The sequence below is a fragment of the Pteronotus mesoamericanus genome, unplaced genomic scaffold (genome assembly GCF_021234165.1).
Source record: "Pteronotus mesoamericanus isolate MK-2021 breed Mesoamerican mustached bat unplaced genomic scaffold, CSHL_Meso_final contig_42, whole genome shotgun sequence".
NCBI classification, from domain to species: domain Eukaryota; kingdom Metazoa; phylum Chordata; class Mammalia; order Chiroptera; family Mormoopidae; genus Pteronotus; species Pteronotus mesoamericanus.
Window position 1 is genome coordinate 14215937 of NW_026555157.1, and position 21639 is coordinate 14237575.

At 43.6% G+C, this 21639-nt stretch overlaps 2 protein-coding genes across 5 annotated transcripts in view; both read left to right on the forward strand.

The window, feature by feature from the left end:
- TBC1D23 (TBC1 domain family member 23) overlaps positions 1–1767 on the forward strand; it is a 62233-nt gene extending 60466 nt beyond the window's left edge. For both annotated transcript variants that reach the window (XM_054577363.1, XM_054577364.1), the window contains one exon: positions 128–1767. In XM_054577363.1, the coding sequence (XP_054433338.1) occupies positions 128–209 (82 nt within the window). In that variant the 3' untranslated portion in view covers positions 210–1767. The remainder of the gene's footprint in view (positions 1–127) is intronic.
- A 2398-nt stretch (positions 1768–4165) lies between these two features.
- The window catches only part of NIT2 (nitrilase family member 2), a 48211-nt gene continuing 30737 nt past the window's right edge, over positions 4166–21639 (forward strand). For all 3 annotated transcript variants that reach the window (XM_054577369.1, XM_054577366.1, XM_054577368.1), the window contains exons 1-10: positions 4166–4240; positions 8500–8618; positions 10180–10300; positions 11313–11401; positions 14244–14337; positions 14841–14915; positions 16092–16170; positions 17885–17983; positions 20136–20191; positions 20568–20660. In XM_054577369.1, coding sequence (XP_054433344.1) covers positions 4213–4240; positions 8500–8618; positions 10180–10300; positions 11313–11401; positions 14244–14337; positions 14841–14915; positions 16092–16170; positions 17885–17983; positions 20136–20191; positions 20568–20659 — 852 coding nt within the window. In that variant the 5' untranslated portion in view covers positions 4166–4212 and the 3' untranslated portion in view covers position 20660. The remainder of the gene's footprint in view (positions 4241–8499; positions 8619–10179; positions 10301–11312; positions 11402–14243; positions 14338–14840; positions 14916–16091; positions 16171–17884; positions 17984–20135; positions 20192–20567; positions 20661–21639) is intronic.

Below are 21639 nucleotides of genomic sequence, written 5' to 3' on the forward strand. Positions count from 1 at the left end.
TGGGAGGACTAAGGAGGGCAGGGGAAGCTTCCAACTGGAAGTGACATCTAAGCTGAATTCTGATGGTAAAGTGGTGTGTGTGTGTGTGTATATATATATATATATATTTTTTTTTTTTTCCCCATAGGTATTTGATCCCAAATGCAGGAGATGCTACCAAAGCCATAAAACAACAGATCATGAAAGTGCTGGATGCTTTAGAAAGTTAATGTGAAAGAATATTACTTCAAAAGAAATTAAGGCAACCAAGAGAAACGTGGACATTTTCCTGACTGAATACTAACTGGAGACATTTCATTTGCTCATGGGGGTGCTTGAATAGCAGGTCTAAAAAGTGTAAATTATTATAATCAATCTCCGGACAGTTAAAAAAATTTTTAATTTTCTTTTGTATTTTTGGTTTTGTAAAATGGTTAATTACAAAAGTCAGTTATTAAATGACTTTAAAGTAACTGACCCAGTGCCCTTATGAACTAAGGGAGAAGAGTGCAGTTCTGTTTTGAAGAGCTATTTTAAGGGAATATGCATCACTTTCAGATTTAAAAACAATCATACACATATATATATTTGCAATGTCTTCACTGAAAATTAGAGATAGAATTAGTTGAAGAGACCCCTTTAATTGCAGCATTTGGTTTTACCCACTGAGCAATATCAGAAACTAAAAAAATATTACATAGGTTAATAATTAGTTTGCTGTTTCTGTTCTTAGAAAGATTGAAATCTTTTTAATGAAATGGGTAAAGATTCCAGCCAACTCAGAAATTCAGTCCAGCTAGTAAAATGTTGAAACGTCAGTTTCCACACATCTTGTTTGCATCCTTAGCTAATAATTTGAAGACGATGTGCTTCAGATAATTAACTTCATCCTAACGGTTTCTATGGAGCAGTTAAAAGCAATATTATAAGTAGGTAGGCATGTTAAGATTATAATTAACATTTTGAGGACAGAATTTTATCTATACAGATGTCATTGGTCTATATTACAAATGGACTATTTGATTTAGGATATTTAAAAACACAAGTTGAACACACACAGATTTATCCTCAGTGAGATTATGGTCTGTGACTACAAATACCCACTTAAATAAAAGCCAAATAATCAGATGGATGTATAAACTATAGTTGTTTTTATCATCACTTTCTGAAATTTCTCTTTGGTTTTTGTTTTGTCTTACTAAAATTCCAGTGGTTTGAAACTATTTTTATTCTCTTAATATGACAAAATTGTAAAGTGATTTGCTTTATTAAACAGTTTCCTCAATTTAATTTATTGAGGTCTGTATTAGACACATTAGGTGAGAGAAATCCAAGAATACATTTGAGGACATGGAACAATTTCTTGTAAAAATCTATTTGGGAAATAGCAAATTCTTAAAATCTGCCATGTCTTAAAGTTTGATAGATTATGTCTAAGGAGTTGATAGGAGAAATGTTTAGATGTATCTTGTTTGCAGACAGTTATTTTAATTTACTTAATGGAAATCAAGTGAATAAAGGGCAGCATAGGCCAATATATTTTATTCTAATACTTAACTAAAAAGTTTACTTGGAGTGGTGGAAGACATTTGCATGAAATTGCACGTGGTGCAATAATTGATAATTTATAACTCTCCCCACAACTCTTTTCCTTTTCTTGATGCCCCCTTTAAAAATGTCCTGAAGTCTCATTTTTTTGCCCATTCCAGCTATGGGACTTTTTACATAATATTAATGTAAAGATGTGTTACTGTTTATAAATTACAGTTGTAAATAAACCAATACAGTTTGCTCAAAACTTTGTTCTTAGTAAGTCTTTTTCTCCCCTCCCCCCATTTGTAAATCTCTATAGATAGCATAAAATTAGAAAATTGAGGGCTGTCATTTCAGTGGAATTTAAATGTTCATATTTCAGGTTCAAAAGTATTAGATTCCTGTTTCTGTTCCCCTAGATGTGGGTGGGGAAGAGATAATTTAATGACATTGAATTTCACATGTAATAAATTGAACTTAACTTTTCTGAACCTCAGTTTATCTGTAATAACACCATAGTTACTAGTCATGAATATGAAGTGAAAATATATTTCATTGATTGTTACGCACTTATGTAGCTCATTCTCCCTTCACTGGCTCCTAACCACAGAACTGGAATTCACTCTGGGATGTCCACCTCTTGTGGACTCTCAGGATTGCAGAGCCAGCAACAATATGAAGTTGGTATATTCTGTATTTTCAAATTACAAAAACCAAGGTTCAAAGAAATTGAGTGAGTGAAAAAGGATAGTACTTGTATCCCCTCTTCTTAATCCTCTTCCTGGGAATTACTATTGCTTATTAAGGTATAAAATGAATTCTGTATGTAGATTTGGTGCCACTTGTCCAGCATTAATAAAACATGTCTTCTAATAAGGATGATAAATTTGTACTGATATAATCGGCCATTTTTGCTATGGGCATGTTTCACACCGGACCTTTAACTCCTTAGCAGAAGCTATTTAAGAGACACTAAATGTTTCAGACAATTGAGTTTGAGCTGATGTTAAGAGGTAAGTAGAGATGGCTTACAGGTAACTGGAGATGCTGGAATGAAAAATAAAAATCTGGCCGGCCTTGAAATGGTCATTAAAGCTGTAAGTTATGGTTGGCAATGTCACACTGTTAGGTGGCCTTTAGAGATCCATTTAGTTTGCTAGTTTTCTTCTTTGGCTGCTGTTCAAGTGCCAGATGAAAAGGAACATGGAAACACAAAGGCAGCACTGCTGTGACTAAAGGGCAGGGAGTCTAGTGGTGGCAGGGAAGACTGCACAAACTCAGTCTTCCAGCCTCTCCTCTTGTTACAGTTGATGGAAAGCTCCCTAGAGTGAGGTGGACTGGCCCTAGGTATAACCTCAAATTAATGGCAGAGGCAGCACTGCAACCCGGAGACTAGCTTTTTTCATCCTACTCACTAAGTTCTTAAGAAAAGCTCAAAAACATGATTTCCATTTTTATTACCTTTCTCTTTAGAAACAACCCTATGCACGTCAGCAGCTCCCCTACATGTGATACAGGGAACAGGGCACCTACAGGCTCTTGGTCTTGATGGCTCTCATTAAAGATCTGCCTGGTCCAGATAGTCTTTTAAAGCTGCAGGACCCCCATAATTGATACGTATTTCTCAATTTTAATTATGCATGTTTTAAAATTTAAAACTGATAAAATCTTAAATAGTACCATCAATAGCTATATATTCTCCCAGATTTAATAATTAGCATTTTGCCATATTTGCTTATCTCTACATAAGCACATTTTCTTTTTGCTGACCACTGTTAAGTCAGAGACATCTGACACTTTGCCCCTAAATATTTCATGTATCTCAGAGTAAAGATGTCTGGCATATATATAATACCATTATATACATATTCATTAAAGTATCAAATATGCAGTTCATATTTAAATGTCCTAGTTGTCCTAAAATGTTTTTGCAGTCTCCTTTTAAAAACCAGGGTCCATTTCAATATAATCTAAACTATTACAGAACACTGAAAAGAATTGCAGGTCTTTATAATTTTTGATCCCCAAATTTGACGAAAGCATATACAAAACACAAAAATCAAAAAGCAATCCTGACTAGTATGTATAAATGTAAATATTGCAAAACCATATTACCAAATCAGTACATTAGAGGACTGAATTGTTGAGGATACTGATTTTGAACTCTCGGTTTTGCTTTTCCCCCTCCCTCATTACGTAGCAGCCTTATTAGTCAGACCCCACTGACGTCTGGAGTGACTACACCAACCTGGAAAATTCCACGGAGGTCACAGAGAGTTTGTTCAAATAGCCCATGGCAGTCAGTAGACGGTATTTACTCCTAATCACAGTGCTAATCCAACCAGCGACACACTCAGTCCTTTGGCTGTGAATCGGAGAGGCCGGTTGTTAAACATTTACCAGGCACCACCCTGATTCAGGTAGCCCTTTCTTTGTCCTTCTGTCTTTAAAGGTATTTGTTTTTCTGGACTGTATTGTAATTAGCCGTTTCTCGTTGGCCCACCCAAACGCCAACAACCAGCAATTGCTAGGTGTCGGAGTTCAGCAAGAAGCCCCACAGTCTGCGGTGGGAGGGACCAGAAGCGGGGCGTAGGCGGAGCAAAGGTCGCCGTCCCCCCTCCCCTTCCGACGTGCGTTTGCCCCGCCCCTCCCCGCGCCGCTTCCCTCGGTCCGGAGATCTTAGCTCTAGTAGCTACGCGCATGGTCCTTCCAGGCAGAGCTATGGCCAGTGAGTAGCGCGGTGGAGCTCGGGCCGGAGGGGAGGCTTCGGGTGCGGAGCCGGTGGGGGCGGGGGCCGGGGGGCAGGGAGTGTGACCCTGCCCCGTCAGTGGCCTTAGCAGACCCGGCGCCCGTGGAGCTCGAGGCTTGGGCGAGCGGCGAGGGAGGCGGACGCGGAGCGCCGGCCGGCGCACTCGCGGGAATTCCAGCGTTCCCGGGGGGGTCGCGGCGGCCGCGGAGGCTAAGGCGCCGCACTTTGCGTCCCACTGGGCTCCCGCGTCCTGTAAGGCAGTGTTTGTAGGTGAGTTATGGAGCTACCTGCCACAATTTCACCTGCGTGGGAGGGGCAGTTGACCCTGTAAAACGCAAGTTCCCCACTCCAAAGACTACATTTTCAGTAAAGCCTTTTGTAATTAGGGTAATTACGATACTTCAAATGTGAGAGCCTCTGCCCGGCGCGATTCTTGGACGCTTATATTTTGCACTAGAAGAGGGACGATCAAGCGGGGTTGCTTTTTCACACTCTTCACCTAAGATTGATTTTTGAACTTGGGTTTATTTGTGGCTTGAGTACTATCACGTGAAACCGAAGCACCTGTTTTCCTCGATTTGGGCTGCGTTGTAAGAGGACTGGATCATTCACTTCACATTGCACACACCGCCGCCCCCCCCCCGCACCCATGGAGAATGCGCTCCTCTCCTGAGCAAAAAACTGGCCTAGTAGTTTCTGCATCTGGTCATTGAGCTTTAAGGTTGGGTGTTACATGTTAGTTACAGGTTCCCATCCTGGATCAGTTCCAGGGGTGAGTTTGCCCCCAGGCCTGTGCCGCATTCTTTTACTGAGACAGTGGAGTGCTCTGGACTTTGTCTGGAGACCTGGTTATTAGTCTGGGCTCAGTATCTTTCCATGTCAACAAGTCATTTAATCTCTCTGGGCCTTAGTTCCCTGACCTGTAAAATGGACATAAACTCTCCCTGCCTGGGAGTCCTGTTACGACTCCCATGAGATGATAACATTTGTGGGAATGCTTTTTGTTTTTTCATTTCAACCTGGAATGCAGTGCAAGTTGGTGGCTGAATGATTGTTCAGGACTGTGATGTAGAAGTCATTTTACACACCTCCCTCTGGATGTGACTGGTATCTTTGAAGAGACAGGACACGACAGAGGCTGATGGACTTGAAAGCTGTTGTTCTTAATGCTGTGGATCTGACTTCCTTTAGGAGTGTTTTCAAGTTACTTGATACCCTCCCCTGTACCCTCCCCCCCCCCCCCAAAAAAAACCCCCAGACTAATAAACGAGGTGTCCGTGCTGCTTTATAGCTTCCTATTTGGGATTGTTGCTTTGCCACTGACTTTGTGCAACTTTTCCCCCTGCAAGCCTCTTGGTTCCACATTTGCAAAGTAGTGTTAATAAAACCTCAGAGATTCTTATATTTATAAAGGACCTGGCATATTCCTTATGTTGTTCCCATGCTGGTCCTTGCACTTAATATATTTTATTCTTTTCTTATCCCCCTGGGTAAGTCCTTCACTGTTAGACGATGGTGACTATTAAGGCAGCCAGGAACCTACAAAATCATTGTATTTTCATTTTACAGCTGAGGCGATGAGGTGAGTGGTACTCCCCAGGGATGAAATTTTCCTGCTGCATTCCCGCTGTGGAGTGGGTGATTTGTGGGATGTCGGGCAATCCCAGGCCTGGTTCAGGGCAGCTGCCTTTCTGGGTGGGATGGGGTAGGGGAGAAGCCAGTCAGTGATCGCCACGTGGACACTCCAGTAGACGTCCTCTTTCCCTCTCTCTGAGGCAGAGACGAAGCCCAGCTTCTGAGTTACGGTGGTGACCTTTAGTGCGTCTGTGTGATGTTCTGGTGATGTTCTCAACATACTTGTCCCGAAGTAATCCCAGCTTTTGTTCCTTATTTTAGTTTCCTTTGTTTTCATGCAGATTCTGAGACTATTTAACAAGCTGGATTCAGGGTTGAATTTGGCTCTTCTCACTATATTTAGGATAAGCCAAGGAATGGGACATCTGCATTTTCCTTTTAAGCTTAACCCTGAGCCAAACAGGTCTTCATCAAAGGCCTGGTCTGTCAGCCTTGTCCCTTCTAGGGACATTTGCACAGTTAGAGGAGAAACCCAGAGCGAGAGATCTCTAATGGTGGAGTTTTCAGACTGTAGAGCAGAGGCAGGGTAGGGAAGGCGGGATGTTCCTGCTAATTCCTGAAGTTCGGCAAAGTTTCGTAGTTATGACATGCTTTGGATCCTTTAACGCGGCCTCCCCTCAGACGGTGAGCAAAAACTGTATCAGTCACTGTCCATGTAGGACACAGAAACCACACCATTCACTTGATCAGGGGAAGGTTTTTTTCCTTTTTAATTGTATTTAATATTTTTTTTTAAGATTCATTTATTGTCGGAGAGAGGGAAAGGCAGGAAGAAAGAGAGGGAGAGAAACATCAGAAACATCAGATGTTGCCTCTCACGCTCCCCCTACTGGAGACCTGGCCTGCAACCCAGGCATGTGCCCTGACTAGGAATTGAACCCACGACCCTTTGGTTCACAGGCCTGTGCTCAATCTGCTGAGCTACACCAGCCAGGGCCTGAATAGGGAAGGTTTTATATAAAAATTATTAACCAGTATGCCTTGGCTGGTGTGGCTAGTTGATTGGACTTCCCATACACTGAAAGGTCTCGGGTTCGATTCCTGGTTAGGGGACTTGCTTAGATTGCCAGTTCAGTCCCCAGTCAAGGTGCATATGGAAGGCAATGGTTACATGTTTTTCTTCCCTTCTCTTTCCCTCCCTTCCCCTCTCTAAAAAAAAAGAAACATATAAAAGAATTATAAACTAGTTAAAAGTGATTACTGAAAGAGCCAAAAGAGAACTCTAAGAAATACAGGAAAAGCAAATGTAGGGTGTGGCTACTGCTTCAAGGGAGGAACCAGCTTGACCTCCTTGCCCCAAGGCTGACAACAGATCCTGTTGGCAGGGCTGTCTACAAAATTTATGGGATCCAGTCCCCAATAAAAATGTGGAGCCTCTTGTTCAGACTGCAGGAAAAAGTGCTGTTAAGTGTTTCCTTCTTCGGCGTCTCAACATTTCACGGTGTTTTTTATTTGCTACTTAATGTTGGGCACAGTGATATTCATTGGATGAGAGATCCTCACAGGTGCTCACTGGCTGCCACACTCCCCGTCCTGCTAGCAGCTAGCCCTAGGTATCGTATCCCAGCTGGGAATGAGGAACTTGAGACAGGCGTCTACCCTCCCCACCGACCTGTCACAGGTGGGCACAGGTAACCAGGTTCTTGGTGATCGTGGACAAAAAAATTGAACCAAACATAGAGTTTATAGCAGAAAGCGAGAAAAATCAGATTTATTAAGACACACAGAACATGGGAGCAGGCCAGCTCTGAGCAGAGTGGAGCAGAGAAGAAAGGAGAAGAGCCTAACAGCAGCAGCAGCAGCAGCAGGGGCAGCAGGAGCAGGGCCGAACTCAGGGGCTAGAGGACTTGTATTCCTTAGGGTGGGTCTCCCATGATTTCCTCGATTGGCTACTGGGAAGAGGGTCCACAGTGCTAATTCATTATAATGAAGCAGGGGTCAGGTAGGATCTTCTGCACAGGTGCAGTCCTGATTAACTAGGATTCAATGCTTCTCCAGATGCAGAAACTACCAGACTTAGGACAGGGTCTCCGCCCTTTATCCATGTTCTTTATCTCCTGGGGTGCCTCTGGAGTTTCCTCCTTCCTGACGATCTCCCACCTCAGACCCACTGCCCCATTCACAGTGGGATTGCACCCTCTGCACTGGGACACACTCAGTTACCTGGATAAGGGGTAGGCCTGAGGCCCAAGATCAAATAGTAAGGAATAATTCAGTATCCAAACCTAGTTGTCTTCCTTCAAGCCATGTTCTCACATGTGTAAAAAGCTGGGCCCGCCTACTTCCCTTCGGGTTCTGGGGCTGGGCATGGGGCTTTGCCCTTGGCTGTTGCTGTGTCTCAGAGTTTCTCAACATCACCATTTTTTGACATTTTTGGACTGGAGAATTTGCTGTGAAGGACTGCTCTATACACTTCGGCATGTTTAGCAGGATCTCTGACCTCTCCCCATTAGATGCCAGTAGCACCCCAACAGTTGTGACAATCAAAAATGTCTCCAGACTTTGCCAGATGTCCTGGGAGGCAAAAATTGCCCTTGGCTTGAGAACTGCTGCTCTGATTCAGCAGTTCGACTTTCTGACAACTGTTTTCTCTTCATCCTCAGCTTTCCGCCTGGCCCTCATCCAGCTTAAAGTTTCTTCCATCAAATCAGATAATCTGACTCGAGCCTGTGGCCTTGTCCAGAAGGCAGCCTCACAGGGAGCGAAAATAGTTTCTTTGCCGGTAAGTGTGGAGGCAGCCGGCCCTTTCTGGGAGCTGTTGGCCCCACAGAATGGTATCTGCTAGCTCTGGTTCTCCTCTGGTGTCTGGGGTCCAGCAGGGTCTTTGGGACCCAGGATTGTTCATGTTTGTCTGGGAGATGACCCTAGCAGGGGCCTTTCGGGTAGGCCATGCCAACATAGTTACAGGTCTTTAACTTAGGGTCCCCTACTTTGTTCAGAATCCTAGTAGGTTGAAGGATGTACCCCAAGCTAAAATATTTTGTACCTCAGATACCTTCCTTCTTTCCTTGTATAGTTCTTCAAAGGACCAGGATATATTGATTATATTGATTATAGAGCCAAGCCTCCAATATTTTAAAATAATTGTTGAAAACTGAAACTTGTTAGAGACATCTAGGAAGCTTGCGGTATCTTCCTCAGTGTGGTGGCCTGTAGTAGGTCAGTAGGACTCTGCACCCCTTCGTAGGTGCTTTCTTTTAAAACAGAACCAGCTGAAGATTGCACCACATTTGTTTGTCAGCGAGTGGAGTGTTAGCTGCAGGGAAGGATCCTGCACATGTCAGGATCTACATCTGCTGGCTTCTTCCCTTGGCAGAGGGTCAGTGGTGGAACTATTCCAGACAGCCCTGCCCCCAATCTGTCTGGGGAGGAGGCAGCCTTGTATTTTAGGCTCCAGGCCATCGCAGATGTGGCTAGTGGGTGGGGATCTTTAACAAGGGAACTCGAGATCTTAATGTTAATCCAGTGTTTGTGATCACTCCAGTCATGGGACTCACCTGTACTTGTTCCCTCATCTCGGTCTCTTGTTGGCCATGTTGCTAGAGATCAGAGTCTAAAGAGCAAGAGTCAGAGCAGTTGAATTCATCATGTGCCCTTCTATCTAACATGTGTTTTGCACAAGCTGGTGATCCTCAGGCTTGAGTTTCCCAGCGCAGTGTATGGTATACAGGCAATCTCAATAAATGTGAAATGAATGATTAGTGTCAAAGTCTAGTCATTTTTGCTTTTTTTATCACAGAGATGTTGAAGACAGACATACTCTGGGAAATAAATGAGAGATGTTGCAGGGGCTTAGAAATAGTTCAATTTACAGATGAGGAAATGTCTTTAATTTCTGTGGCTTTCACAGGTTCTGTTATTTTTTCAAATGGAGGCTTTATTGCTTTACGTAGTTAATACAGTTTTGAACGTATGGGTGCAGTTCTGACACCCAGAGTCCTGTGAGTAAGCCCAATTGCAGTGAGGCCTGGGTGCGCTGGGAATGTGTAGCTCTCCCACAGACTGGAGGGAGACGCAGTTCCAACCTTCTGCCGAGGGGACCCGGGTCTGGGTGAGCACTCGGGCCTTGTTTGCCCTGGCCCCGCTTGAGCCAGCTGCTGAATCCTGCCAGTGGCTACAAGCTCTGTAACCCTGGGACATGGGTGTTTTTGTTTGTCAGCTGAGTTTACCCACCCCTTTGAGAGCTGAGTTGGAAGCTGCAGCTATGCCTTTTTACAGCAGAACTTTAAAATGAGTTGGGTGTTTTGATTTTTTTTCCTTTTTCTCTGTCAACATTATTCCAGGAATGCTTTAATTCTCCATATGGCACAAACTATTTTCCTGAATATGCAGAGAAAATTCCTGGTGAATCCACACAGAAGCTTTCTGAAGTAGCAAAGGAGTGCGGCATATATCTCATTGGAGGTAACTTCCTACCCTCCAGGTATAATGGCCTAAACATTAAAAACATACAAATAATTTTTGTTGTTACATTGAAACAGTGGAATACAAATTATCCATTGAAAAGAGTGAGGTAGATCTATATGTAAGCAAGTGGAGAGCTCTTCCATATACACTGTTAAGTGGAAAAAGCAAATTCAAGATGATATGAATACGTATTCCCATTCAGATTAATCCCCCACACAAAAGGTTATTGATTTTTGTATGTAGTTATGTATGTAACACATAGTCAATATTGTAGAAGGACACACACCAAACTGATGATGATTTTCCCTGGAGAAGGAGGGGGGAGTGCAGGGGCAGGTGGAAATGTGGAAAAACCATAGCTAAGTGTCTTTCATTATACTAATACAGGGTTAAGAAAATTTTTTTCTTAAAGAGCTATTTACATTAAAGTAGCTTTATGTGGTTATGAAATAAATTTTAAAGTGTTCTATTTGCTTCAAGAAATCACTACAGTAAAACTTCAATAAATAGAGCAAACAAAATTATTTCTGTATTACACTGTACAAGACTCAGAAGTGATTCAGAGATGGAGAATAGAAGGCAAAGCAAGAAGAGACAGAAGCGGAAACTATAGTATGTGACTCACATTCCCATCTGGAGGCCTTTTAGGGTGCAGTTAATGTTGCAGGAGGGCCTTGTGAGTGAAAGTTGAACAACAGTGAATTCTCCTTGTTGCTTCACTATCTCAAGTTAAATATTGCTCAGTATCAAAGCTAAATTCAGAAACAGTTTAGATATTTTTGAAACCTGCCTTTAGCATTCGACCTAATTATATTTCATCTACACTCTGGATGGAGTTTATCTCGGAAAGATTGTATTCAAGAAGGAAGACAACTGATTGGATAAGCCTTAGAAGATAGTAAACTTTACTGGTGGACCCAAGTGCTGTTTTATCAAGCCTTTGTCCAGTTCCAAAAAATGCTTTATTCACGATGTTTTCTGTGCCTGTGGTTTCTTCTCTCAATAAAAGGTTCCATTCCTGAAGAGGATTCTGGGAAATTATATAACACTTGTCCCGTGTTTGGGCCTGATGGAACGTTATTGGTAAAGCACAGAAAGGTAGGTAAGGACCCTGGCCAGTGTGGCTCGGTAGGTTGGAGCGTCATGCGGTAAACTGAAAGGTTGCAGTTCGATTCCAGGTCAGGGCACGTGCCTAGGTTCTGGGTTCAGTCTCTGGTTGGGGTGCACATGAGAAGCAACAGATCGATGCTTCTCTTCCTTTCCCCAGAATCAACGAGCATGTCCTTAGGTGAGGATGGAAAAAAAAATTAGTAGGGAATGTGGCAGGTCTCGTTGCCTCTTGAGACTTTACTGTGAAGTTCCCTAGTCCTTCATTGTATTGTACATACATGAGGCATTTTGACTGGTTGGCACAAGTGGCTATTCTTGGCTTTTGGCATTTTGATAATAAATTTTAAACTTGGCCAGTTCACCTTCAGCAAAGGAGAAGCCTGCAAAAATTTTAATTAGGATTGCATGGATATGTAGAGATCGCTTAAGGGAGAGTTGGCATCTTTGAAGTAGTAAATGCATACATATTTAGGATTGTTAGTCTTCTTGGTAAGTTGATCCTTTTATTGTTATGAAATATCTGGGGTTCTTTTTAAACTTGTAATACACTTTGTCTTGGTTTATTTTACCTCTGATAATACTATACCCACTCTTAAACTTACTATTTATATGGTGCATCTTTTTTTATTTTCTTATTTCCAACCAACGTGTGTCCTTATATTTAAAATTTGTAGATAGCATACAATTGGGTTTTGCTTTTTTGTTCATTCTGACAGTCTCTGCTCTTTAACTGAAATAGTTACTCTGTTTATAGTTAGCATAATTATTGAAATTTTAAGCATGTTGATATATTAAACATATAGACATTTTACTGTTTTTTTCCTTTGTTCCTCTTGTCTACATTCTTCGGAGTTGAGTATTTTTTTAGAATTCCGTTTTACCTATTGGCTTTTAAATCATACCTCCTAATTTTTCAATTCTAAAATTTTTATTTGGTTCTTTTTAATAGTTTTTATTTCTCTACCATTATTTTTATTTGTTTCATTCATTAAGAGCATCTTTTTGTTCATTCCCTGGAGTCTAGTTTCAGTAGCTGCTGTAAAGACATCTGTGTCGTATTGGGGGCTGCTCCATTGAGCGCCTTTTCTTTAGAGCCTAGGTCATATTTTCCTGTTTCTTTGTGTGTATAGTAACTTTGGATTATATGTTATTAGATGCTATGTTCTTGGGATTCTAGCTTCTATTATATATTTTTGAAAATTTTTTAATTTTTTGTTTTTGTAAGTACAGTAGTTAATTTGGCTGTACTCAGACACCAAATTCATTTTTCCTTTGTGAGGTGGTCAGTGACTTCAGCTGCTCTGCGCTGTCTATAGAGTTGTTTAGTGGGGCGGCTTGGACTTTGCCCCACACGTCTTTAGTTCAGTGGTTAGCCAGAGGTTTGGGCAAATTTTTTATGTAGAATTTAGGGCTCTTCCTCTTTGGCTTTATCCTTTTCAGGATTTGCCTCCTCACTTTCCAGCTGCTGAGAAACTCGGTCTTCTGGTTCCTCCAGACAGTCTGATTGTGGGTAGTTTCCCCACTCTCCTAGCAACGCCTGGGGCCTTGCTTCCAGCTGAAGGCAGTCAACAAACAGGAAACTCACCCAGTGCTATTCCCTTCTTCCAAGTACTGACTTTCCTTCAGTTTTTCCCTAATTTTGATCATTCTCCAGGGCTTTGCTTTTTATTTTGTCCAGAGTTCATCGTTACTTATGAGAAAGCTAGGGGGCCTGCTCGGGGCCTTTCAGCTGTGACTGGAAGAGGAGCAGGCGTTGAGCTCTTCTCTCCATCCTTTGACGTGCATGTGTGTCCATGATGTGCACTTCTCAGCTTTTAAAGAGGTCACGTTTTTAATAGTTTTTTGGATATAGTCATATATCATTTGCTAGATTTATTCTTCAAGGGTGGTTTTATATGCCCTTTCGTTTTCTGTTTCTTGCCTAGTATATATAGAAGTACAACTAGTTATAAAAACATTGACCTTATACATACATAGTAACCTTGCTAAAGTCACTCATTAATTCTAATAATTCATCCATAGGTTTCCTTTGGACTTTTTAGGTATACAATTATACCATTGAAAATAATGATACTTAATTTTTTTCTTTCTAATCCTTCTACTTTCTATTCCCTTCTCTTTCCTTGTTGCTTTAGTTAGGGCCTCTGGTAGAGCCTTGAGTAGCAGGTGTCCTTGTTTTGTTCCTGATCTTAATAGGCGATGGCTTGTAGTATGCCAACACTGGGTACAATGTTTCTTTTAGTTTTTTTGTAGATACTCTCTATCAGATTAAGGAAATTCCCTTCCAGTTTTTCTTTTTTCTTTTAAAAATAGAAACCATGTAGAAATTGACAAAATGCGCATTCTACACCTCTTAACAATGCTCATGTGACTTTCTCCTTTATTTTGTTAGTGTGATAAATCAGAATCCAATTTGGAACTGATATGTTACTATTTTTATAAATTGCTGCATTTGGCTTGCAAAATTTTACCTATTTTTAATCACTCACCCACTCTCCACCTCTCCTACCAATGTGTCATTTTTATTCTGAGCCTGAGGAGTCTTCACTTAGCATTTGAGTAAAAAGAGCAACACATTAATTGATTCCCATAGGAAACTTAGACATTGATTTGTACATCACCCAGGAAAGAAGGGTCATAAAACTACAGTATCCTGTGTTAAAATTCATTTTGATAAAGCTTCAGATAGTGGGGTGGGTTGTGGGCATGTTGAGGGTGCTGTTTGTTGATCTTAGATCACCCCCCACATCTGGCCGTGGGAGGGTGTTTGTTTTTATTGCGGTGAATCCCCCTGGAAAAGAGGTAACCAAAGCCCTTATTTGTGATGCAGCTCCATCTGTTTGACATTGATGTTCCTGGGAAAATTACATTTCAAGAATCTAAAACACTGAGTCCTGGTGATAGTTTCTCGACCTTTGAAACTCGTACGTACCAGAAAAGCCCACATCTTTTAGCAGTCCCAGTAGAAGAGGATTGGATTTTCCTTTGTTTCTTTGTTCCTCCCTAATTTCCAGATATAACCTGACTGAAAGTGAGAAGTAAGAAGGGCAGAGAATGTCCAGAGATCTAGAATGTGGGGGGCTGAATGGAGAACTAAGGGTTTGACATGATTTTGCTCTTATATTTGATTATGGCCTCTTATTAGTATGATAGCTTTCAGAGTGTACATATTAGGCCTTGACTGAACACTTTTCACTTAGAACATAAGCATTCAGTTAGAGTGAATTTCTCATCTCTAATCTGCTGACATAAATGATGTCTCTATGAGGCGAAGTCCAATCAGAAATACGCTTAGAGATTTCTCCATCTGTGGCCTTGTGTTACTGTATCCCCCCAGTGTTTTGGGACCATTACATCAGGAGGCTTTACCCTGCCTCACGGTGCTGCGGGTTAACTTTTCATCTGTGCATTTTCTGTTTATAAACAGCTTACTGCAGAGTGGGCCTGGGCATCTGCTACGACATCCGCTTTGCAGAGCTGGCACACATCTATGCACAGAGAGGTGAGGCAACACTCTATTTGTCTTGTGTGGGTGCTTGGAGGCTTGAGTCTGGACCGGTCTTCCTGGATAGAGGGAGCCCTCAGTTGGACAAACTGGAGGAGAAGTCTTAATCTCTCCACCCCCATCTGATTTACAGACTTTTGCTGTGTATGGACAATATGGTTCTTCAGAGGTTGTGATTTAATACACTGTGCAGCTGAGGCAGGAGACAGACTCTTAACATCTGCTCTGCCCTCAAGCCCGTCCTGATACTGTATTTGGAAAGAGTCCCTTGGAGCCCAGTAGAAGTGAAGACATGGTTTTGCATCATAGATTTCACTACCCAGTGGTCCTCGATGTTGGGTACAGTAGAAACGTAGTCAGAGACATTTTGGTCCAGAGAAAAGGTGTCCTACCATCCAGGAAGGGCACCAAACTAAGTCCTAAGGTCTGGGTTCTGGTTCCAACTCTTCTAATTGGCCTGATGCTTTGGGTGAATTATTTAATCTTTAAAGCAGTGTGGATCTCAGTTTTCTCATAGGGATGGCGTGAGGATTAAGGGGAGAGAATGTATTAAAGTTCCCTCTATGGTAGTCAAGAAATATTAGCATCCCTGCTAGGCTGCTGGAGCTGCTCTGACTCTGAATCGACTGTCACTCCATTCAGTGAAGTGGACACGGGCAGTGGGACTGCTCGTGAGAGGTGGAGGCGCCGGGGCTCTGGGCCGGCGGTCGCTGTGGGGGCCCTGTCAGTGGGCATTGAGGCTCCTGCTCCGGCCCCCCTTTCAGCGAAAAACCATTACACAACATGGTCCTTGGCCATGCAGAGCTGACCGTGTGGTGCTGAGAGAAATTTAAATGACAGTTCTCCACTGTTTTTTTTAAAGTAGAGTCACATGTTGTGGTTTTGGTTATCAATACCACTTTTTCTCCTGTGTGAGTGTGAGAGAGAGAGAGAGAGAGAGAGAGAGAGAGAGTGTGTGTATGTGTGTGTGTGTGTGTGTGTGTGTGTGTGACGTGAGTATCTGTAAAGGAATTCAAAGCCGTAACGGAATGCTGCCAACACTGTCTGACTTGGCTGGCATCTTTCTATGCTTGAGAAAATTGGAGTTTGGTCCCCACTGGGTAGGGAACAAAGGGAGGGACTAGTGTGGTTGGTTGGTCTTTGCTTCTGCTCTTCAACCTTTCTCTCCCCAAGGCTGCCAGCTGTTGGTATATCCTGGAGCTTTTAATTTGACTACTGGACCAGCTCACTGGGAGTTGCTTCAGCGAGGCCGGTAAGAAAGTATGTCTGACGTACCTTGAAGCATCTCAGTGTTTTTTTGTGGGAAGATTTCAGTTTGGTGGAAGTACCAGCCTTCCTGATATGGAACGGTGCCTGTGACTCAGAATGCCAGAGCATCCAAATGCATTTCAAAAAGATGAATGTTTTTGTCTTTCAACCCAAAGGGAAAGCTTCTGCTAAGAACCTTTTCTTCAGAAGCCACAGCACCAATCTCATACATTTTTGGGACTGTGATTTTGCATCTCCAGAGCAAAAAGCAGTACATCAAGTGGGCAGTGGTTTCATTTACTGTGGTTAGATGTGGGCTGCTATCTCTGGTACAGTTGCCAACAACTTTTTATAGAGAGTTGGAGACCCGTGGAGTGTGTGTGTTCAGGCCCCAAGGAAAAGCAGGGGTAATTTTAGCCTGATAGCCCCGGGGACAGATTTGTGGTCTTCACACAGCTGACCCAGCGCTATTCAGATTGGAGTGCTTATCCCCCCACCACTCCCACAGCGGCCTGCTCGTCCTGGGGACTCTCTGCCAAGAACCTCGTTGTAAGCCCTTGTGCTTCTAACCTGCACATTCTGGGCATCACACAGGTGTGTCTGATGGGTCACAGTGGCTGTTTCCTCAGTCCCCTAAGGCTGAGGAGTGGTGAAGGGCAGGTAGCAGAAGTGGAGGTCGCCTGGAAGGGAGGAGTGCGTGCGTGCGTGCGTGCGTGCGTGCGTAAGGTGCTCCGCAAACCATGTGTGCTGGTCAGAGATGACGGTGTTTTTGATTAAATATTTTTTTACATTGAGGTGTAATACACTAACAGAAAAGTGTTCAAATTTTAAGTGCACAGGTCTGTGAATGTTTACATATATACCACCTATGACCAAGATCAACATAAAGGACATTTCCAGCCCCTAGAATGCTCTCTTCTGCTCCTTCCGAATCAGTACTCACTGATCTCCTTTCTAGAGATGATGGTAATTTTTACTGGAGGGGCATATAGAGGTGTTTGGCTGGTTGCATGATAGGAGATCGTGCGGGGTATCTGACACCATGAGTATTAATTAATTCAGTCTTGTCGAAAGCAAGAAAAGCTTGGGAGAGCCTGGAATGGCTTGGTATGGATCTATCGATTGAGCCAGAAGGCTCCCAGGCGAGGTGCTTGATGTACCGGGCTGCCACCTGAATTCTGATCTAACTTGAGATGATGGGACTGCCCCCATTGGCGTGGAAGTGCCTTGCAGCCCTTCCAGGCGCATCGCTCTCCTCTCCCCCGCAGGCCAGTCCACTGTCTCTGGCCACTTTGATTGGCGTTAACCAGAGAAGCTCTTTTACAGATAGACTCAGGCCAGGGTCACTCAGCTGTTGTAGTATTAACATTTTGAACTAGACAGTTCTTGTCTTGGGGGTGTCCTGTGCGTGGGATGTTTAGCAGCATCCCCGGCCTCCACCCACTAGATGTCAATAGCAGCCCCCTCGTTGTGACACTCAAAAAGATCTCCAGACACTCCTAAGTGTCCCCCGCTGGCCAAAATGCCGCAGAGAGAGCTGGCTTAAGGAATGAGAGAATTTTTGGAGAGAAGATCCCCTGGCTTTGGGTATTTCCTTTCATATCTGAGCCAGCCTGTCCTGTCCTAGTTTTTACAAAGAAAGATTGGTACATTTGATGTAGGAAAATATCTCAGATCTGTAATGTATGATTTACTTGTTTTCTGCGCGTTGACTACAGGGCTGTTGACAATCAGGTGTATGTAGCCACAGCATCTCCTGCCCGGGATGACAAAGCCTCCTATGTTGCCTGGGGACACAGCACTGTCGTGAGTCCTTGGTGAGTTTCCTAAGCAGGGACAGGCTCACGAGGAGCTTAACAGAGGTGGCACTTGGGCAGGCAGGCTGTTCGATTCGTGACTGGCTCTGCTCCCCCCCCGCTCCCCATAGCCCCATGTGCCCACCAGATCTTCTCTGTGAGTGAAGCTCCCACTTGAAAACCATGTGAGAAAGAACCGTCTCGCTCTTCTGATGGAGTGTTTGGCCTCTGCCCTCTTCTGAGCTGCTGTTGTCAGTTCAGACTGGGGTCGCGCGGGGGAAACAAGGCAGCAGTGGCAGGTGGTGGTTTTAGTAGAGGAGGCTCCCAGACTCCCGGCTTTGGGTTGAACTTTAGGCTGGGTAACTGGGCCTGGGGCAGGAGTGAGCTGCAGGGCGCGGCTTTTGCTCCCTGAATAATTAAAGGGGGGAGGGTGTGTTCAATGAAGGGAAACTGAATTTTCCTCTGTGAGAGAGTAGTAAAGCATTTTATTATTCCATGAAACCAGCATGAAAGTCTGTCTGTGTGCGCACAGAGCCATACATGGAGGTGCACACCTTAGGGTCTGCATTTGTAGCTTGCATAGCACCTTCACACACACGGTACCCCTTTGAAATCCAGGGACTCATCTTCTGTTAAGCCCAGTTTATAGATGGTAGAATTGAAGTTCACAGGCTAACGTGGCTCGAACTGGTGTTTAGATCCAGGATTTTCGACTTTAGAACTTGGATTTGTGCCAAACTTCTCATACTACTAATAATCAAACTACTTTTGTATGATTACACACGAACACAGAAATGTATTTCTATAATTTCAGGACAAATATACCACTAACAAGGCTGAGAAGCGTTTTTTTAATGCCCGTAGGGTCCCTAAAGTTTCTCTCTTCTGACTCTGTAGGACCCACCGATTAAAGTTGTGATAAAGGAAACCCTTGAAAGATAAGACCAGTGAGTGGTTCCCAGTGAGCCTCCTACCCATTCCCCGTTAGGGTGTGTGCGGCATTGGGAACCTGGAAGGATTAGGTTGGCTTGAAAATCTTCTTAAACAAGATTCAAGTTCACTAACATCAAGGCCCCTCCGCCTCGCCTCAAGTTCTGGTGAATTCTGTTACCAATCATGCTGGCTGCTTCTGACACAAAGTAGCCGTGTAAGATTGACCTTTGTTTCTTCCTTTTCAGAATTCCATCTACAGGGTTTGGAGGCCTTCTGACTTATATTACTTTGGGATGTGCCAGTTCATAGATGGTACAGTTGAAGTTCACAGGCTAAAGTGGCTTGAACTGGTGTTTGGATCCAGGATTTTGACTTTAGAGATATCTTTGAGTGCCAGGGCAAAGGGAGAAGAAATAGAAAAGGATTCCGTTAAATGGCATTAATAATTGTGTTTGTAGCTCACTTTTCCCAAAAATCTGTTGGGGCCATCTGGTAAACAAAACCAGTTACTGTGTCAGATTACTTTGTTTTGTGCTTTGGAGAGGTTGCATTTCACTAGATGTGGGTTTGAAGCCCGGCGTCGGGCCAGAGATTCAGCACTGGAAATAGTGTTCCAGACTGGCCTTCCCCAGGTTAAAGAAGGACTGTTGCTGTTTCCAGGTGTGGGGCTGCTGCCAGGGTGTGGTTTCCCCAGACCCCACAGGTTGAAACGTTTCTTTCAGAAACTAAAGGCCTTTAACATAGCCATGCAGGGATCACAGGCACAAGGCCAGAGATGCGGCAGCCCTGGGCTGTGCCCAGGCCCTGCCTCCCCACCCCAGGGTGGGGAGCAGCCTTAGGAGGCGGGAAGAGCAGAGCCAGATCCTCTTGTAAAGGGTTCCCATTGACATGCAGGGGGTAGGAGGGCACTTCCTATTGGTTATAGGTGGCTCTGTTCCCAGATGTTTATACCATAGAATAAGAAACTAGGAGTTTGCAGTTTAGAAAACATACTCTGATTTTCTCACTAAGTCCTAACAGAGCTCTTATTTCCACTTTATAAATGGAGATTACAAATAACTTGGCCCAAGGCCACACAGCTACTTAAATAGTAGAGTAGGAGTTTATACTCCTACTTTCTGGTTTTAAATCTCAGATTTCTTTTCCTTTGGCCTGTTAGAGGGGGAGGAAAAACAGAGAGAGGTCTTGAATATCAGCAGACATCAGTGAATCCACGTATTCTCCCCGGAATCTTTTTCAGGGGTGAGGTCCTGGCCAAAGCCGGCTCGGAGGAAACGATCGTGTATGCAGACGTAGGTAAGGTCTGCCCAGCACAGGTTAGGTCTCTGGCGTCCCCAGTGCTGCGAGGCCAGGTTCCATAGCTGGTGAGCCCCTGTCACCTGGAGGGGTTCCTTTGCCACCTCACCCGTGCGCCTCCCTCCCCCCATCCTTGATTTACCCCTTGGTTCTTTAGTTGGGCCCTGGGGGTTATAACTCAGCCTGGTTTTTTGGGGGGTTTGGTTTGAAATGACTTCAGGGGCCTCGCCAGGCCTTCTGTGCTTCTAGACCAGGCCTGTATTATTGAGTTACTTGTTGATGCTCTGGTGGTTTTTATGCTGTTTTGGGGGAAAACAATCCCTTTGGTTAGTGAAGAGTTACATGTTATTAATAATAAACTTTCCTGTTTTTGCAGACCTGAAGAAGGTGGCTGAAATACGGCAGCAAATTCCCATTTTTAGCCAGAAGCGATCAGACCTCTATGCAGTGGAGGTGAAAAAGCCCTAAGGTTTGTGTTTCCAGTGTGTCATGAAATAGGAAGATGTGCTTCTGTAACATCCTCAATTCCCTGCTGAATTCTTTCATGGAGATCCTTTTCTAACTGGAAACTGATAAAATGAGGAGCCTCAGCACACTGGTACTCTCCACACCTTATTAAATAGTCAGAAAGGACTCAGGCTGCCATTGAAGGGAGAAGAAGAAGGGGATGGCTCTAAACCTTATTCTGTATTTAAATTGCCTCAAAGATGTTTGGTGGAAGTATCAGATTTGGGTATTCTGGTCGTTGATTCACCTGATAGAAATATATTTGTGTCGTACACCTCTATTCTTATTGCTGGAATTAGAATCCATATGTAGGAAACTGGTACACTCTTTATCCAGCAGTTCCTTCAGTTAACGTTTTTGGTCTGTGAGTAGCTGTGGGAAGCAAGGTGAGGGATCCTCGGTGTTTGCCAGAGGAGAAGGCAGCCCGTGTAGCAGCCTTCAGGAAGGAGCGAGTCAACCCCAAACCCCTGGCCTTAGGGAAAGACCGCGTCACCGCTGAGCCCCGTGGGAGGACGGCCGTGGCAGCATTTGGTCAAGGCAACGAGTTTGTCTCCACAAAAGGGATTTCCTTGATAGGAGTAAGTGTCTGAAAGTCTCTCTTTGTTTTTCTCCTTAGTAATACTTTCTGCCTTCACAAAGGCAAGTTTCTAGCCTAGTGGTTCTCAGAATTCTTTTGCACAGAATTCTTTAAAGAATTTCAGTGAGCTGCTGTTCACGTATGTTGTAGCTCTCAGTGCGCTGGCAGATGTTTAACAACCCGCTCTCTGAGAAAAAGCCCTGATTTCATAGCAGCATTTGCCAGTTTCCGTGGTATAAATACTTCCCCCATGGCCAAGTTCCATCTGTCAGTAGGACACCTGTACACATAAAGTGGGGAATACACGTGCACCGTCCGACATATGTAAACACCCAGGAAACCCCTTTACTCAAGGTTATGATGA